Raw genomic sequence first — 13,874 nt, forward strand, 5'->3', positions numbered from 1 at the left:
GCTGCAACATTTTATTGCAGGTCCCACTTGTTCCTCCAGCAGGTAGACCACAGGCCACATCCTATTTCTCAGACCTCTTCAGCAGTTAACTCTTCCCCTCTATGCTTTATTGTCCCCGATGTTTTCTCTGCAGTTTGTAGTGACGGGTGACATCTCAGTTCCTCCCAACTGTCACGTTTCCTTGTAATAAAACATGCACACGCATAATGTTGCAAGGAAACTGCTGTCAGCATGAAGTGAAACTTGCATGTGAAAGACTCTGGTGCAGTGGGTGGGAGGGGTATATGAATTATTATTATTTACAAAGCCCTAAAGAGCCTCGGTCCTGTATACCCGAAGGAGCGTCTCCACCCCCATCATCCAGCCTGGACACTGAGGTCCAGTGCCGAGGGCCTTCTGGCGGTTCCCTCACTGCGAGAAGTGAGGTTACAGGGAACCAGGCAGAGGGCCTTCTCAGTAGTGGCACCCGCCCTGTGGAACACCCTCCCGGCAGATGTCAAGGCGATAAACAACTATTTTACTTTTAAAAGACAACTGAAGGCGGCCCTGTTTAGGGAAGTTTTTAATGTCTGATGCTGTATTGTTTTTAATATTCAGTTGGAAGCTGCCCAGAGTGGCTGGGGAGACTCAGCCAGATGGGCGGGGTATAAATAATAAATTATTATTATTACAATTTAGTGCATTTGTATACCGCCCTTCATCCAGATCGCAGGGTGGTTTGCAGCATAAAAATACAAAACGAAAACAAACTGAGTAGCACTGCATTACCTTTACCATGTTCTTTCCTTTTGCTTGCTACTTTTCCATTACAGTGGTATCTTGGTTCTCGAACTTAATCCGTTCCGGTAGTCCGTTCGACTCCTGAAACCGTTTGACAACCAAGGCGCAGCTTCTGATTGGCTGCAGGAGCTTCTGCACTCAAGCAGAACCTGCATCAGACGTTCGGCTTCTGAAAAACGTTCACAAACCAGAACACTTCCAGGTTTGCGGGATTCAGGAGCCGATCTGTTCGGCAACTAAGTCATTTGAGAACCAAGGTACCACTGTGTTTTATAACTCAGCAACATTCCCCCATGCTTCTGCAATGGAAATGAAAAGAAAACCACATTGAATGCCATGCCATGATTTACTTGAGATTCTTTCTTTTACAGATGCAGGGAAATACCTGGCAGTGGCTTCCCATGATAATTTTGTAGATATTTACAATGTGCTTACCAGCAAAAGAGTTGGCATCTGCAAAGGGGCATCCAGCTACGTCACGCACATTGACTGGGATTCAAGAGGTAAAAAACCTTGAATATGTGTCCTAGCCTGGTCTCCAGTGAAACAGATTTCAAAGTTCTTTTTGACATGCTACAAAACATGTGTCTCCTGCTTGCCCAGTGATGAAACCAAAATATCAAGACAACCTCAACATTATATTACATATTTCAACATGAGCCAAATGCATTTTGACACGAGGGCCTAAGATAACATTTAAAACAAACAAAAATATGTCTATTGGGTAAAACACTTCAGATGAGGGAGGTGAAACGGTTACTTCAAATCTACATTTTAAGCAGCCAAATCATTATTCATCATTATTATTCATCAATGCAAGCTTTCCCTGGCCAATTAACACCACCTACAGACTCAGAGTGTGTGTTATATAAACTGGGCACAATTCAGCTAGTGATGTCAATGGAAAAGTTAATGCAGAACTGCTGTCGGAATGTGGGCGGAGGTTTTTTGGTGACCTCACAGCAGGGCAGCCAATCAGCAGCTTGTGCACCTGACTTCCGCTACAAACTTGTAGGGCAGTTTCTCCCCATAGTTCTACTCTGAAGACGAATGGTATATTTAGATGGAATGCTTTGAGAAAGCTTTCTGGGCCTCTCCCCTCCTCTAAAATCTTACACCTGTCCTCGCTCTTAGTGGAATCCAGAGGTAATTTCCCCCCTGATGAAGAATACAGTTATTTTTGTAAGTGCTGAATAACTAGGTTTTAGTTCTTTGTCACAACAAACCATAAAGGGAATTTACCCTTCTTTGTCAAACCATATCTTAATTTAATAGTGAGAGAGCCTTGTCACAATATCCTCTTTCTTTTTGATCAAGGGAAGCTATTGCAAGTCAATTCTGGTGCCAAAGAACAATTCTTTTTTGAAGCTCCGAGAGGAAAGAGGCATGTTATCAGATCCACCGAGGTAGGAATGTAAGGGATGGTGGAATATGTCATGAACTGAACTTTCAAAGTTTTATATATTGATGTTGTTGCTTCCTTGCTCTCCAATAGAATAAGAGCATAGCGTACAGCTTGGTTTGCAGAGTTTCCTATTTGCCTTCGCCAAAGCTAGCTTGTGATCAGCCTGGTCCTCTGAGCTGTCTTATACTGTACTAGCCTCCAGAAGATTTCAACTACAACTCCCAGCAGTGCCACCTGAATTTGGTTTTTGCCAGTTTTCTTATGAACCGACCGGATCTGCAAAACCTAGACTAATGTGTGAAATGAAAGGAATGCAACTTTCCTTCAGGTTTCACACTTCTCTGGATTTTACAGTGCAGTTCGTGTCCCAAAAACATACCCAAATTTGTATTTTGGGGTGGGGGGTGGGGGAAGGTATAACTTTTGAAATGTGTATATTATGAGAAATACTTTAGAAATCAAAATATTTTTGAGGAAATGCCTAGGGAGAAACAGTGATTCAAACAAAACTTGGTGAACTTGATCTAGTAATGCAATGAGAAATTTCTTTGTGAAATGACCCCTCTCCCAATTGTATTCCTCTGAATTATTTTGCTGATTCTTTGTTTACTTGAGAGTAAGTCTAACTTCACTCAGTGGGAAATATTTCTCAGTAGGCTCGTATGGGTGTGCACTTTCAGACAACCTGTTTAAAAATAGTAATAAAATAATAATAATAGTTGTTGCTTCTGTTGCTGCTGTTGTTGTTATAATATTTGTATGACATTCATTGTGATTGGTTTGACCAAAATTGGTAGGGAGGTTAGATGAGATTGACTATTTATTGAGTATCATTCCAATTTGTTTGTGGGGAGGTTAGACAATGCTGTATCAAGCAATTATCACCCCACACTTTCCAGGGCATTTCCCCATCAGTTTCCTGATCGCAAAAAGTCCAGTTTGGAGAGGAAGTGGGTTTGTTGCGCAAGAGCTCCAAATCAACAATCCCGCATTGTGAATTGGAATCCCATCAGAAAATAGCCTGGAAGCACCTGCAACGTCTGGTTCCTTCCTCCATCTCCCATATCATGTATTTTTAACCTTTGGTTCTGCTTTGAAATAAGGAATCTTTGGGTTTCTTGCAAGACATTTTTAAAAAAAAAGAAAGAAAAGAAATCCGGACGTGAGCTTAGTAGTTCAAGTTTTAAAAATAGGGTTGCATGGAACAGCACACAGTGATTTTGTGTTTTTAATGAGCCTGCTGCAATCACTGCCCTTTATTTGAGGCACATTTAACTGCACTACATCTTTGGAACAAAATGAGCAGCTGGAGGAACAATTCGCCCACTCTGTAAAAGTGTATGCTGCAAGAATCAATTCCCTAGAGGATGTGAGCTGCTCTTACATTTATGGATTCCATATATATATATCTTTTCAGATTGAGAAGATCGAGTGGGACACGTGGACATGTGTCCTTGGTCCTACCTGCGAAGGGATTTGGCCAATGCACAGCGACGTCACTGTTATCAACGCGGCTTCTCTCACCAAAGATCGCACGCTCTTAGCTACAGGGGATGATTTTGGGTTCGTAAAGCTCTTCAGATACCCAGTCAAGGTAATGTACAATACAGCTCAGGTTTTGAACTCTTTATACACATTCCAAAAGCACGCTGGCAAATGGAGGCATCGTGTGTTTTAAGGGAAGATGGGAAATAAGCAGAAGGAATCCTCTTGGTTTCTTGCAGGGTCAGCACGCTAAGTTCAAGAAGTACGTGGGGCACAGCGCCCATGTGACTAATGCCCGCTGGTTACACAATGACTCTGTGCTTCTGACGGTGGGAGGAGCCGACACTGCTCTGATGATCTGGACTCGAGAATTTGTGGGCACCCAAGAAAGCAAACTAGTGGACAGCGAGGAGTCGGACACGGATGCCGAAGAGGATGGAGGTAACGTTGCCTATGTTTTTTTATTTGTTACACTTCCAAACGTCACGCCATGCATCCATACAGGAGCAGTTGAGACCAGATTTATGGGGTTTTTGTTCACTTAAGAGTCATTCCACACATTATGCAGGAAGAGGAGAAGGTGGCATATAAACTGGGCCTTCTTAGGTGAGCAACGAGGTGCCATATTTTTGAATGCTTCCCCATGAAAATAAAAACCTCTTTGTGTAATAAGCTAGCATATCAGGGCGAGGGCTGTGTGTCACCTTTCTGCTAGTTTACTACTTGCAGGAAGGTCCCCCCCCCCCAATTTGGAGCAGCATTTAAAGGTATGTTGGCCCAGCCCTGCATTCTAAAATGGCACAGCCCAGAATTGTCCCAACTCGTCCTGGGTTGTGTGTAAATGGGCAAGAGACAAGAAGAAGATGATCAGTCAGTGCTGTACTATCAAGTTTGCTAAATAAGTTAATCAGAGAGGACCTTGTGTCAGGAGCTCAGCCTACACTCGAGTAGGACCCTGGCAGAGACACATGCCCGACTGGCATGTTCCCTCCCTCCTGGGCAATCGTTCGGGAGCTTCATAATCTTTCTTCAGCCCAAACATCACAGCAACCAATGCCAACAGACATTGGCACACTTAAGGATCCGCAGAGTCTTCGCAGTTGCGTAACAGACCTCAGCAACTCAGCATTTTGGCTAATCTACTTTATTTACATATAAACACACATGGAGCCCTGCAACACGGCTCCCTCTCTCTCTAGCATCAGACAGCAAAGAGAGGGGGGGAAAACAAAGGACAATAGTCCCACTTCATGGAACACAGTAACGCAAACATCCTGTCTCCATCACTTCCCACTCTGTGGAGTTAAAACATATACTGTCGTGTGAAAGACAAAAATCCCATGACTGCAATCATGGAGCAGGAATTCTAACACCTTGGACCACCCTAATATTTACAAGTTTTAAACTGTCATGGCATTGGCCATGGGCACCCTGTTTTTTTGTTTTTCCTTAGATGATGAGGAAGCATGCTTTGTGCTTAATGAACCAAGCGCACGTTGATTTCTATGCTACGATATTGCAAGCACCTAAACAAGTGTCGCGTTCCATTTTGCATCCATCAAAGGTTATGACAGTGACGTTGCAAGAGAAAAAGCAATTGACTACACCACGAAGATCTACGCCGTGAGCATCCGAGAGATGGAGGGCACAAAACCGCACCAACAGCTGAAGGAGGTTTCCGTGGAGGAAAGGTATGGCAATGGGGAGGCGCTCAGTTACTTTTCTTCGTTGTTCCATCAAGGGGCCTGCTGTTCCACACAGCTCCAAAACCTACATTGAAACATCCACGTTACTATGCAAACTAATGCACTTCCTCTTTGCAATGAAACATGTTTATTTCAAGGTGTTATATTGCAATCATCCATTTTTAAAAAGTTCTTCTGCGTATACTTTAAAGTTCACTGTGGGTGCTGATACGTATTGCGTTTTTAAATCTACAGCTCATCTCCCTTATTTGGATGCTGCCACACCTACCAATTCTAAATTCTAGCTTTTCTACATATTGTGCTGAAATAATGTATTCCAGGTACCACCAATCTGTATTGTCCATATAACTGGGAATTCTACCATGTACTTCTTTCAGATGGAAGTGGAAAAGAAAAAAACCTTTCCCCATGGTTCTGGGTTTGCATTTGGGGTAGTATTTTTTCTTTTATTAAAAAAAAAACCAACTTTCAGCAGTTGTAGTTACATTGCAGATCTTTTCATTGACTCGCAAAGTTTATGGTTCTCCCTTAGTGTGGCTTCCAGAGTTTGGCCTGGCAACTTTGCCTATTATTTTAATAGCTTGGGGAAATCAAGACGCTATTCAGGAGACATGCCTCTACTCCAGCAGCCCATTCTGCTACCTTCCTTTCTCCACAATCTGTGCAGCAGAACAGGAGCCCCGCTTGCTACAGGAGGCAGGGGCAGGGGGCAGGATGGTTTGAAGGATAAAATGAACTATAGAAGTAATACATATAAAAATAGCATGAAGCTGATAAAACAAAACTTGCTGTCTCTGGGTCAAGAGCTGGCCATCTTATCTGCTAGGTCCAATTCTTATGTTATCTTTTTTAAAAAAAACACTTTTTATTAGTTTTCCAATATACCCCCAATAATAGCCAAATTATAAGACTAACAATTCCCAAATTATACAATTATCAAACTGCCGATTGTCTTCCAATTAATACATTTTAGTTAAAGTGGTTCCCGCATGGTGGTTTGGGTGCATTTCCGATCTTATATCACTGTGTTCCATAATCTTAATTAATGTCAGTTGCATTTCAGTTATAATAAGAATCCTTTAGTCAGCAGCTACATAATTAATGATTCCATTCATGTTGTTATAATATATAAATTTATAAAGCTTCAGGTGAGGAACTCAGACTTTTATCTTTTTTCTGCCCTGCGTGTGAAAACTCTTATGTCCATGGATATTCCTTCTGTCCATATATGGTGTCGTCTCTGTTACTTCCCAGCTGTTGTTTTCTCCCATTGTGACTTCAGGCGGAACTGAATCTTGAAGTTTCTCAGAGGTCTTATCTCTCCATTCCTTGCTTCGATGTCTCAGAACAGGCAACAGTCTGGTAGAAACCATTCTGTCTCACTAGTAAAACATGTCAGAGATCTTTGCCATTTACCCCTCAGCCTAGGAAAAGGTGGGCAGTTTTTGAACCCGCTGAAGATTTAATATTCCTTTCCAACACTCAGAATCTCTGCAGCATTCTTATCACAGCCCCCAGATTCTTTTCCTTCCAGCTAGAGATTTATGGCCCAATTAAACTATGTTTTAGATTACATTCCATCAGTAACGCAAACAAATCTCAGTCTCTTTTTCCTGTCTGTTGTTTTTAAGCAGAGGTGAGGGGAATTACTCTGTCTTTCCAACACAGTCATATTTGAGCTTCCCCTCACCCTCCTTTCTTCATTTCAGATCACACATAGTTTCCATCTCTGCTTGTTAATAACAATATTACTCCAACGTCCCTTCCTCACTTGTAAATATCTTTTTGTCTTGCATTCCGGGGAGGGTCGCTGAATCATAAATATATAAAAGAAACTTAGAATAAACAAACCGTGTGCTTCCCTCTCCCCAACCGGCTCTCACACTGAAGAAAATATTAATTCAAACCATTGATCCATGTAGCTGATATGTTCCACAGTATGTTGTTGCAGCCCTTTTCCATCACGCGCTGGTACTTTAAAGTCAATTAAAAATCCAATTAAACAGAGAACCTCTGCTTCTTAATGACGGCGTAGGAGAGTTTTCGCCAGGCAAATTGCTTTTGCACTCAGCGCCTCCCTGCCTCCTGCATTCCATTCCAGAGCAAGAGCCAGGTACCGATACGAACTGTGAGTGAAGCCTATTGCCCCCGTCCCTGGGGGGAATTTGCAATGATGATTTGCCCTCTGTCATCCTTGTTTTTCATTTGCCAATGATCCCCCACTGTCGTGGGGGCTGCCTCCATTAAGGTAGGATGGACTGGAAGCCCAATTCTTACGTTATCCAAGAGGCATGGGTACTGATTGCATCCTCAGACAGTGACTGTACCTCATGAGTTTCACATAAGGATGACATTTATTCAAGGGAGGCATGGCGTCCTGCCTCAGCCTCCCTTACATGGGTTGCACAGCAGCAATAGTAGGCTCCGGCAAACTCTCATGCGATTTTGGTGAGATCTCAGAATATTTTGGCAAAATTTCACTGGAAGCCAGCACTGTTGCTGGCGCCACATCTCCACTGGTGGTGGAGGTGGCAGGGTGCCTGCGTAGGTGCTGCCCCTTGGGCTTCTGCCACCTGAGGCAGCTTCCTCCCTCTGCCTCACGAGTGGGCTGGCTCTGCATGTTATCTCTTGCTGCCACCATGTGAAAGCCTTGTCAGCGAGCAAGACCACATTTCAAGCCTGATCTTGAAATTCCTCTCCATGTGAGACTAAATGTGTTGAGAGACCAGAATGTCTAAAAGAACTGCCTCTGGATTTTATCATTCCCTCTCCATTTCGGAATATCCCTGCTATGAGAAAATCAGGATTGAGGGAGGGGGACGAGTGGGAAGGCTGTGATTTGGAGGAGAACGTCATATGTGCAATGGAGAATTAATGGGAGGTACAGGAAGATTGCTGTCTGCATTAAAAAACAGTATGGATGCGAGTGCATTTTTCTTTCAGATTCTGTGGAAGGTTTTTTTATATATAAAAAAAATCTTAGGGTATTTACTTGATGCAAAACCGGTACCTTCATGCTGTTTGAAAGGTAGCCTTTTAATTTTTGTTTGAACACGAGAGGAAGGCAAAGCGACAACAGGGTCTGTGGAAAGCAGGCTCAGAAAACAACGAGCCAAAATAATAGGTTTAGTAGAACGTTTTGGGTGCTGCTGTTTGCCACTCCAGTGCTGCTAAGCAGCTGTAAACTGCTTTTGTGTTGAATAAGCGGGGCTTAGAGTTGTTTTGCTTAGCTGGAACAGCACAAAGGATTCAGAGTTTACTCGTGGATCTAGCTGGCACTGTTTCTCCAGGGCTGCAAGAGGCCTCCACTCTCTGCATTGTTTTTATTTACTGCCTGTGATGTGTGCAGAGCAGTCACTGCTACTCCTTGAATACAGAATACGTGCGATTCCTCTGTCCTCTCCTTCACGTTGGCACCTTCCTTGCCAGCAAAAGGCAGTTAATATGCTGTGGCAGATCTCCATGGAAACACTATCAGCTGGCTCAAGAGGCCCTCTGGTGTAGCAGAGGCACCATAATAGTCACAACATGCTGCTGCTGCTGCTTCCTGTGAGCAACATGGAAATGGGCTCCATTTTTTTCACTTTTAATTTGTACACCGCCTTTCTATCTTACAATACCCAAGGCAGTTTGCAAGCTGAAGAAACAAAGAATGCACACCTTATACCAATCTAATCCAATACAAAAATGTGATAATGAAACGTAACCAGTGGCGTAGCGTGGGGGGTGCAGGGGGGCCGGCCGCACCAGGCGCAACATCTGGGGGTTAGGGTTAGGGGGCGCAAATCCACGGGTTAGGGGGCACAAATCCACGGGTTAGGGGGCACAGATTACTTGCCTTGCCCCGGGTGCTGACAACCCACGCTACGCCACTGAACGTAACTTTAAAATAAGCAACTTATATCGCATAAAGTAATATTCAACAATCCATTAGAATAGTATTGAATAATATTAAATATCAGCATATAAAAATTAAACAGAAACCCACTCTTTACAGTTATAATAAATAGTTTCTAAACTTTAATCAATAAAACAATGGCAAGTCACAGTGCATAAAATAATACAATACAAATTGAGAAGCAGAGACTGGAGGGTGGGGCAAGGTGGGTGGAAGGAGGCCTTGCCTGATGAAGTCTCTCCCCTCACAGTCTCCCCTCCATAACTCTGACTCTTCTCCAAACTGCAGACCCAGACTTGACCACAAAACCCACACTTTTTGTTGGCAATTTGTCCCCCTGGCAGTCCGTACCTGACCAGATTCTTCTTTCAAATGACTGGGACTTTCCTTCTCCTTCCAAGCACACCTGCGTGGTGTTGCCTCTCCCTCTCTTCAAATTCCCCCTAATTGTACGATACCTTTGCCATAACCCCTTGGCTCCCCGCCCACAAATGAAAGAAACATTAGATCTTCACAGAACAAATAAGCAGATTGAGTTATGGCGAATGAAGCTGTCCTGTCTGTGCAAGGACTTCCAATTGTGCAATGGAACTTGCCCCCTTTCTCCTCCCTCTTCGTGACCCCTCAGTCTGTTCTGGTGTTTTCCCCACTGGAGCAGATTTGCAAGGTGTGGTGGTGGCAGAGGTGCAGGAAGAAGAGACGGGAAGGAAGTTCCATTGCACAAGGGATATTCCTTGCTGGAATGGGATGACTTCATTGGATGCAACCCACTGTTGCAATATGTTACGTGGCCACGCTGAGAACTCAGGTCTTGCTTGTTTTGTTTTGAAACGTCCTTACTTGCAGATGGTGTTGGAATCAACGCATCGGGCCCTTTCAAGCATTGCTCCCTCTAATTGCAAACTTGGATGGTGAGCACCCACAGGAGTTGAACCTGAATGGCACCACTAAGTAGTGAGGAGGAAGCAACAGCATGCTGAAGAGAATCCTGGGATGTGTACAGTTATGAAAAATCATTTTTAAAAAACCTAAAGGATAATAAAATATATATCTCCAGATGGCCCAGTAACGACTGTGTCTGCTTAGTAGACAGTGTGTTGAGTGTGGAAAATAAAAATGGAAAGCTGGGTTGTTCTGCTTTGAGCTCTTTGCAGCTTATAGTACTCCAGGAGAAGGATATGGTTGCTGGCTAGTTGGTTGGCAGGAGGAATGCTCCTGTTAGGCGTCGCAATACGCTGCAACATTTTGTTCCAGGTCTCGCTTGTCTTACACTATTGGTACAGTGCGTTCTGTGTCCTGGAAATGTCAGCACATCCTAAACTGAAAAGTGTGTTAATCCATTAGCAGAGCCCTTTGCAGTGGCTTGGTTCGCGCAACATGACAAGCCGAACTACGGCTTACTGGGATTGCTCAAATGGGTGGACTCCCCAAGACGCATTTGCAGCTGTTTTACTCCACCCTGTTTTGTTTTTAAAAACTCCTGAGCCACACTGAGGCGAGCCAAAGTTTGACTTGGTGTGTGATCTGAAGCTGGAATCACGGCTATACTTAGTCCTTGAGAACCACGAGTTGCAGCTAACATTTTCTGCTTGGCTTACCATGCTGTGTGAACCAGGTCAGTGAGACACAGTGAGATCCTTTAATTGAAGCTACTCGTGTATTTCCAAGAAGTCTACTGGAAACTACTAAGAATTTCATTTTTAAAACATTTGTATCCCATCACTCTTCAGATAACTTAGGTTGATGTTCATGGTTCCCCTACTATATACCTTTTATCTACAGAAACAATTTTGTGTGGGTTGGTAGCAATTCGATTTTTCTCATAGCAACTGGCCCCAGTTTGCTCCAAAAGGTTTATAGCCGAATCCAGATTTGTCTTCTCTATGTTTGTCTTCTCCAGATCCAGCTGTCTGCCCACTGCATTGGCTGTCAAAGTCACCAGATTCCTATAAGAAACTACGTTGCACAGAGTAAAATAACAACAAGCCAGCAATGAGCAAGCTGCTACTTGCCTGTGTTGAATGTTTCAGTTTTCAAAAATGAAGGGTTCTAAAAAGTTGTAACATGATTTGGGAATTCAAAAGATATCTTAGTTAAATTAATATGGTTTCGTTTTGCTTGGGAAGTAGTATGTGTGTAAAATTGCATAGAAATCATTAAAAGGATTGCGAAGTATTTGCAGTTATATATTAATATTATTATTTAGCATTACCTGGATTTTTCAAAAAAGATAATTCTTTCAAAAAGATAATTCATAAAATTTTATGTGCTTCTTCATCAGATGTAGACTTAACCAAGCTAAATATTGTCCAGTCACTAAAATAATAGCAGATTTGAATTCCTTGCACCCAAAAACGTATTTGTCAGAGCTATTTAACCTGTTCGGTTTCTGCTTTCGGAAGGAGGGAGGTGTGTTTTGTCACCTTCTTGAAAGAGATTACCGTATTTTTCGCCCTATAGGACGCACCGGCCCATAGGACGCACCCAGTTTTTTGGGGGGGAAATCAAGGGGAAATTTTTTATTTCCCCCCCAGGTTTGCGCAGCCATCCCCAAGCTAGAAGAGGGAGACGGAGCACTCCGTCTCCCTCTTCTGCCTTCAGGGACAGCTTGCCCCGCTATCCCGCGAGCTTGTGGGGCTGGCGGGGGGAAGAAGCAGGCTTGCTTCTTCCCCCGCCAGCCTCCAGATCAGGTCGGGGAATAGCGGGGTGGCGGCCCTCCGCCATCCCCCTATCCCCCGAGCTTGTGGGGCTGGGGGGGGGAGAGAAGCAAGCTTGCTTCTCCCCCCCCCCCCGCCAGCCTCCAGATCAGGTCGGGGAATAGTGGGGTGGCGGCGCTCCGCCATCCCCCTATCCCCCGAGCTTGTGGGGCTGGCGGGGGGGAGAGAAGCAAGCTTGCTTCTCTCCCCCCCCCCCGCCAGCCTCCAGATCAGGTCGGGGAATAACGGGGTGGTGGCGCTCCGCCATCCCCCTATCCCCCGAGCTTGTGGGGCTGGCGGGGGGGGGGGAGAAGCAAGCTTGCTTTCCCTCCCCCAGATCTGGTCGGGGAATAGCGGGGTGGCAGCGCTGCGCCTCCCCGCTGTCCCCAGCTTTTGGGTGCAGGCTGCTGCCCGCAAGCCTTGCTAGCCCGCGGGACATCCCGCCGGGCTTGCAAGGCTTGCAGATAGCTTCCTGAAGCCTGGAGAGCGAGAGGGGTCAGTGCGCACCGACCCCTCTCACTCTCCAGGCTTCAGCGAAAGCCTGCATTCCCCCCATAGGACGCACCCAGATTTCCCCTTCATTTTTGGAGGGGAAAAAGTGCGTCCTATAGGGTGAAAAATACGGTAGTTTCCTCCCAGCCAAGCAGCTTCTCTCTTTCCCTCACTTGATGCATTCTTTCTTGAAGACCACCCCACGCCCAGGTTCTGGCCTCGAGTCTTAGCCTCCTCTCCCCACACACCACTACAGTCTTGCTTTTCACACCTCTGCAAGCATCTGCCATCTGTATCCACTCCTCTGCTCACCAGCCAATATTTGTATGTGCCACTTATACGGAGGAACACATGCCAATCCACATAAACCACAGCAGCTGTAGTTCCAGAGCCTGCAGCAGCCATTCAGGCTAGATGCCAAGAATATCTTCCATGTTGTCCCCTGGGGTTTTTAAATGCTGAGTTTCCAGAAGCTGGAAAAGGAGGGAGAGTCTCTCTCTCTCTCTCTCTCTCTCCTCCTTCTTACAAACATTAGGAGCATTCAGACAGCTCCAACAATGCGGATTGAAACCACAGTTTCTGCTGCATCTCTTGCCAAAAAAGTGTTTGCTGGACCATTAGAAGCCAAGGAGAGGCCACTGGAAGCCTTTGCTGCTGCCATGGTGGACTCTTGTTAGACACGTGGACCAGCTGAGACCAGCTCAGCCTGATCTCCCGCAGGCCTGGAAAACCAGGGGCAACCTTCCAATTATTCTCACGACTTTTTACCTTGCTTTACAGTATACTCAATTGGCTAACAATACGAGATTGTTGCAACAGCTTACTAAAAATAAAAATAAAAAGCTTTAGCAACAAATCTAAATGGCGTTACAAACCAAACCTATCCAGTAATATTCAATAAAGTTAAATGTAACAGAGACCAATAGATTATTTCAACCGGCCACCAGTTGTTTGAATGCACATTTAGCCTCAGCGACCCCACTACATAAAAATAAATTCTTTAGGAAGTTGACAGGCTATGGACATCTCCCTAGGTAAGTTATTTCTAGACTCAAGGAGCCACTACCGAAGAGACCCTTCCCTGACCCATAAGGCCTGCTTCAGTTTTTGGTGGCGTCTTCACAGGGCCTCTCTGTCTGGTTGTAGAGTAAGAGAAAAATGACTTGGATCCTCATAGGTCACAGCTATGAGGGCTAGAAATTTTGTGCATTAAAAACAAACCAAATCTACAAGATACCAGCTCTCTCCATCTTCAGCACAATGTGGTTTGTGCGCAGAGGAACTGTATACTTGTGAGAAATAGTATTGGCGCCTAGGGGTTGTATTTAATTTTCCAAGCCTTCATAAAGCACAGTGATAGATGGAAGCGATGGACGGACGCCAAAGCTCCCCCCCCCCAAAAAAAAAAGTCT

The 13,874-nt window shown here is 44.6% G+C and overlaps 1 protein-coding gene across 8 annotated transcripts in view; it reads left to right on the top strand.

Annotated features, from left to right (window-relative positions):
* The window catches only part of EML6 (EMAP like 6), a 166,127-nt gene that overhangs the window by 108,931 nt on the left and 43,322 nt on the right, over window positions 1-13,874 (top strand). For all 8 annotated transcript variants that reach the window (XR_014006489.1, XM_081188346.1, XM_081188340.1 and 5 more), the window contains 5 exons: window positions 1,152-1,283; window positions 2,098-2,186; window positions 3,603-3,779; window positions 3,910-4,111; window positions 5,235-5,361. Coding sequence is in view for 7 of the 8 variants with exons in the window: in XM_081188346.1 (XP_081044472.1) it covers window positions 1,152-1,283; window positions 2,098-2,186; window positions 3,603-3,779; window positions 3,910-4,111; window positions 5,235-5,361 (727 nt within the window). In the remaining variant the exon portion in view is untranslated. The remainder of the gene's footprint in view (window positions 1-1,151; window positions 1,284-2,097; window positions 2,187-3,602; window positions 3,780-3,909; window positions 4,112-5,234; window positions 5,362-13,874) is intronic.

This window comes from Podarcis bocagei (assembly GCF_964188305.1).
Source record: "Podarcis bocagei genome assembly, chromosome: 3".
In the NCBI taxonomy this organism is placed as follows: domain Eukaryota; kingdom Metazoa; phylum Chordata; class Lepidosauria; order Squamata; family Lacertidae; genus Podarcis; species Podarcis bocagei.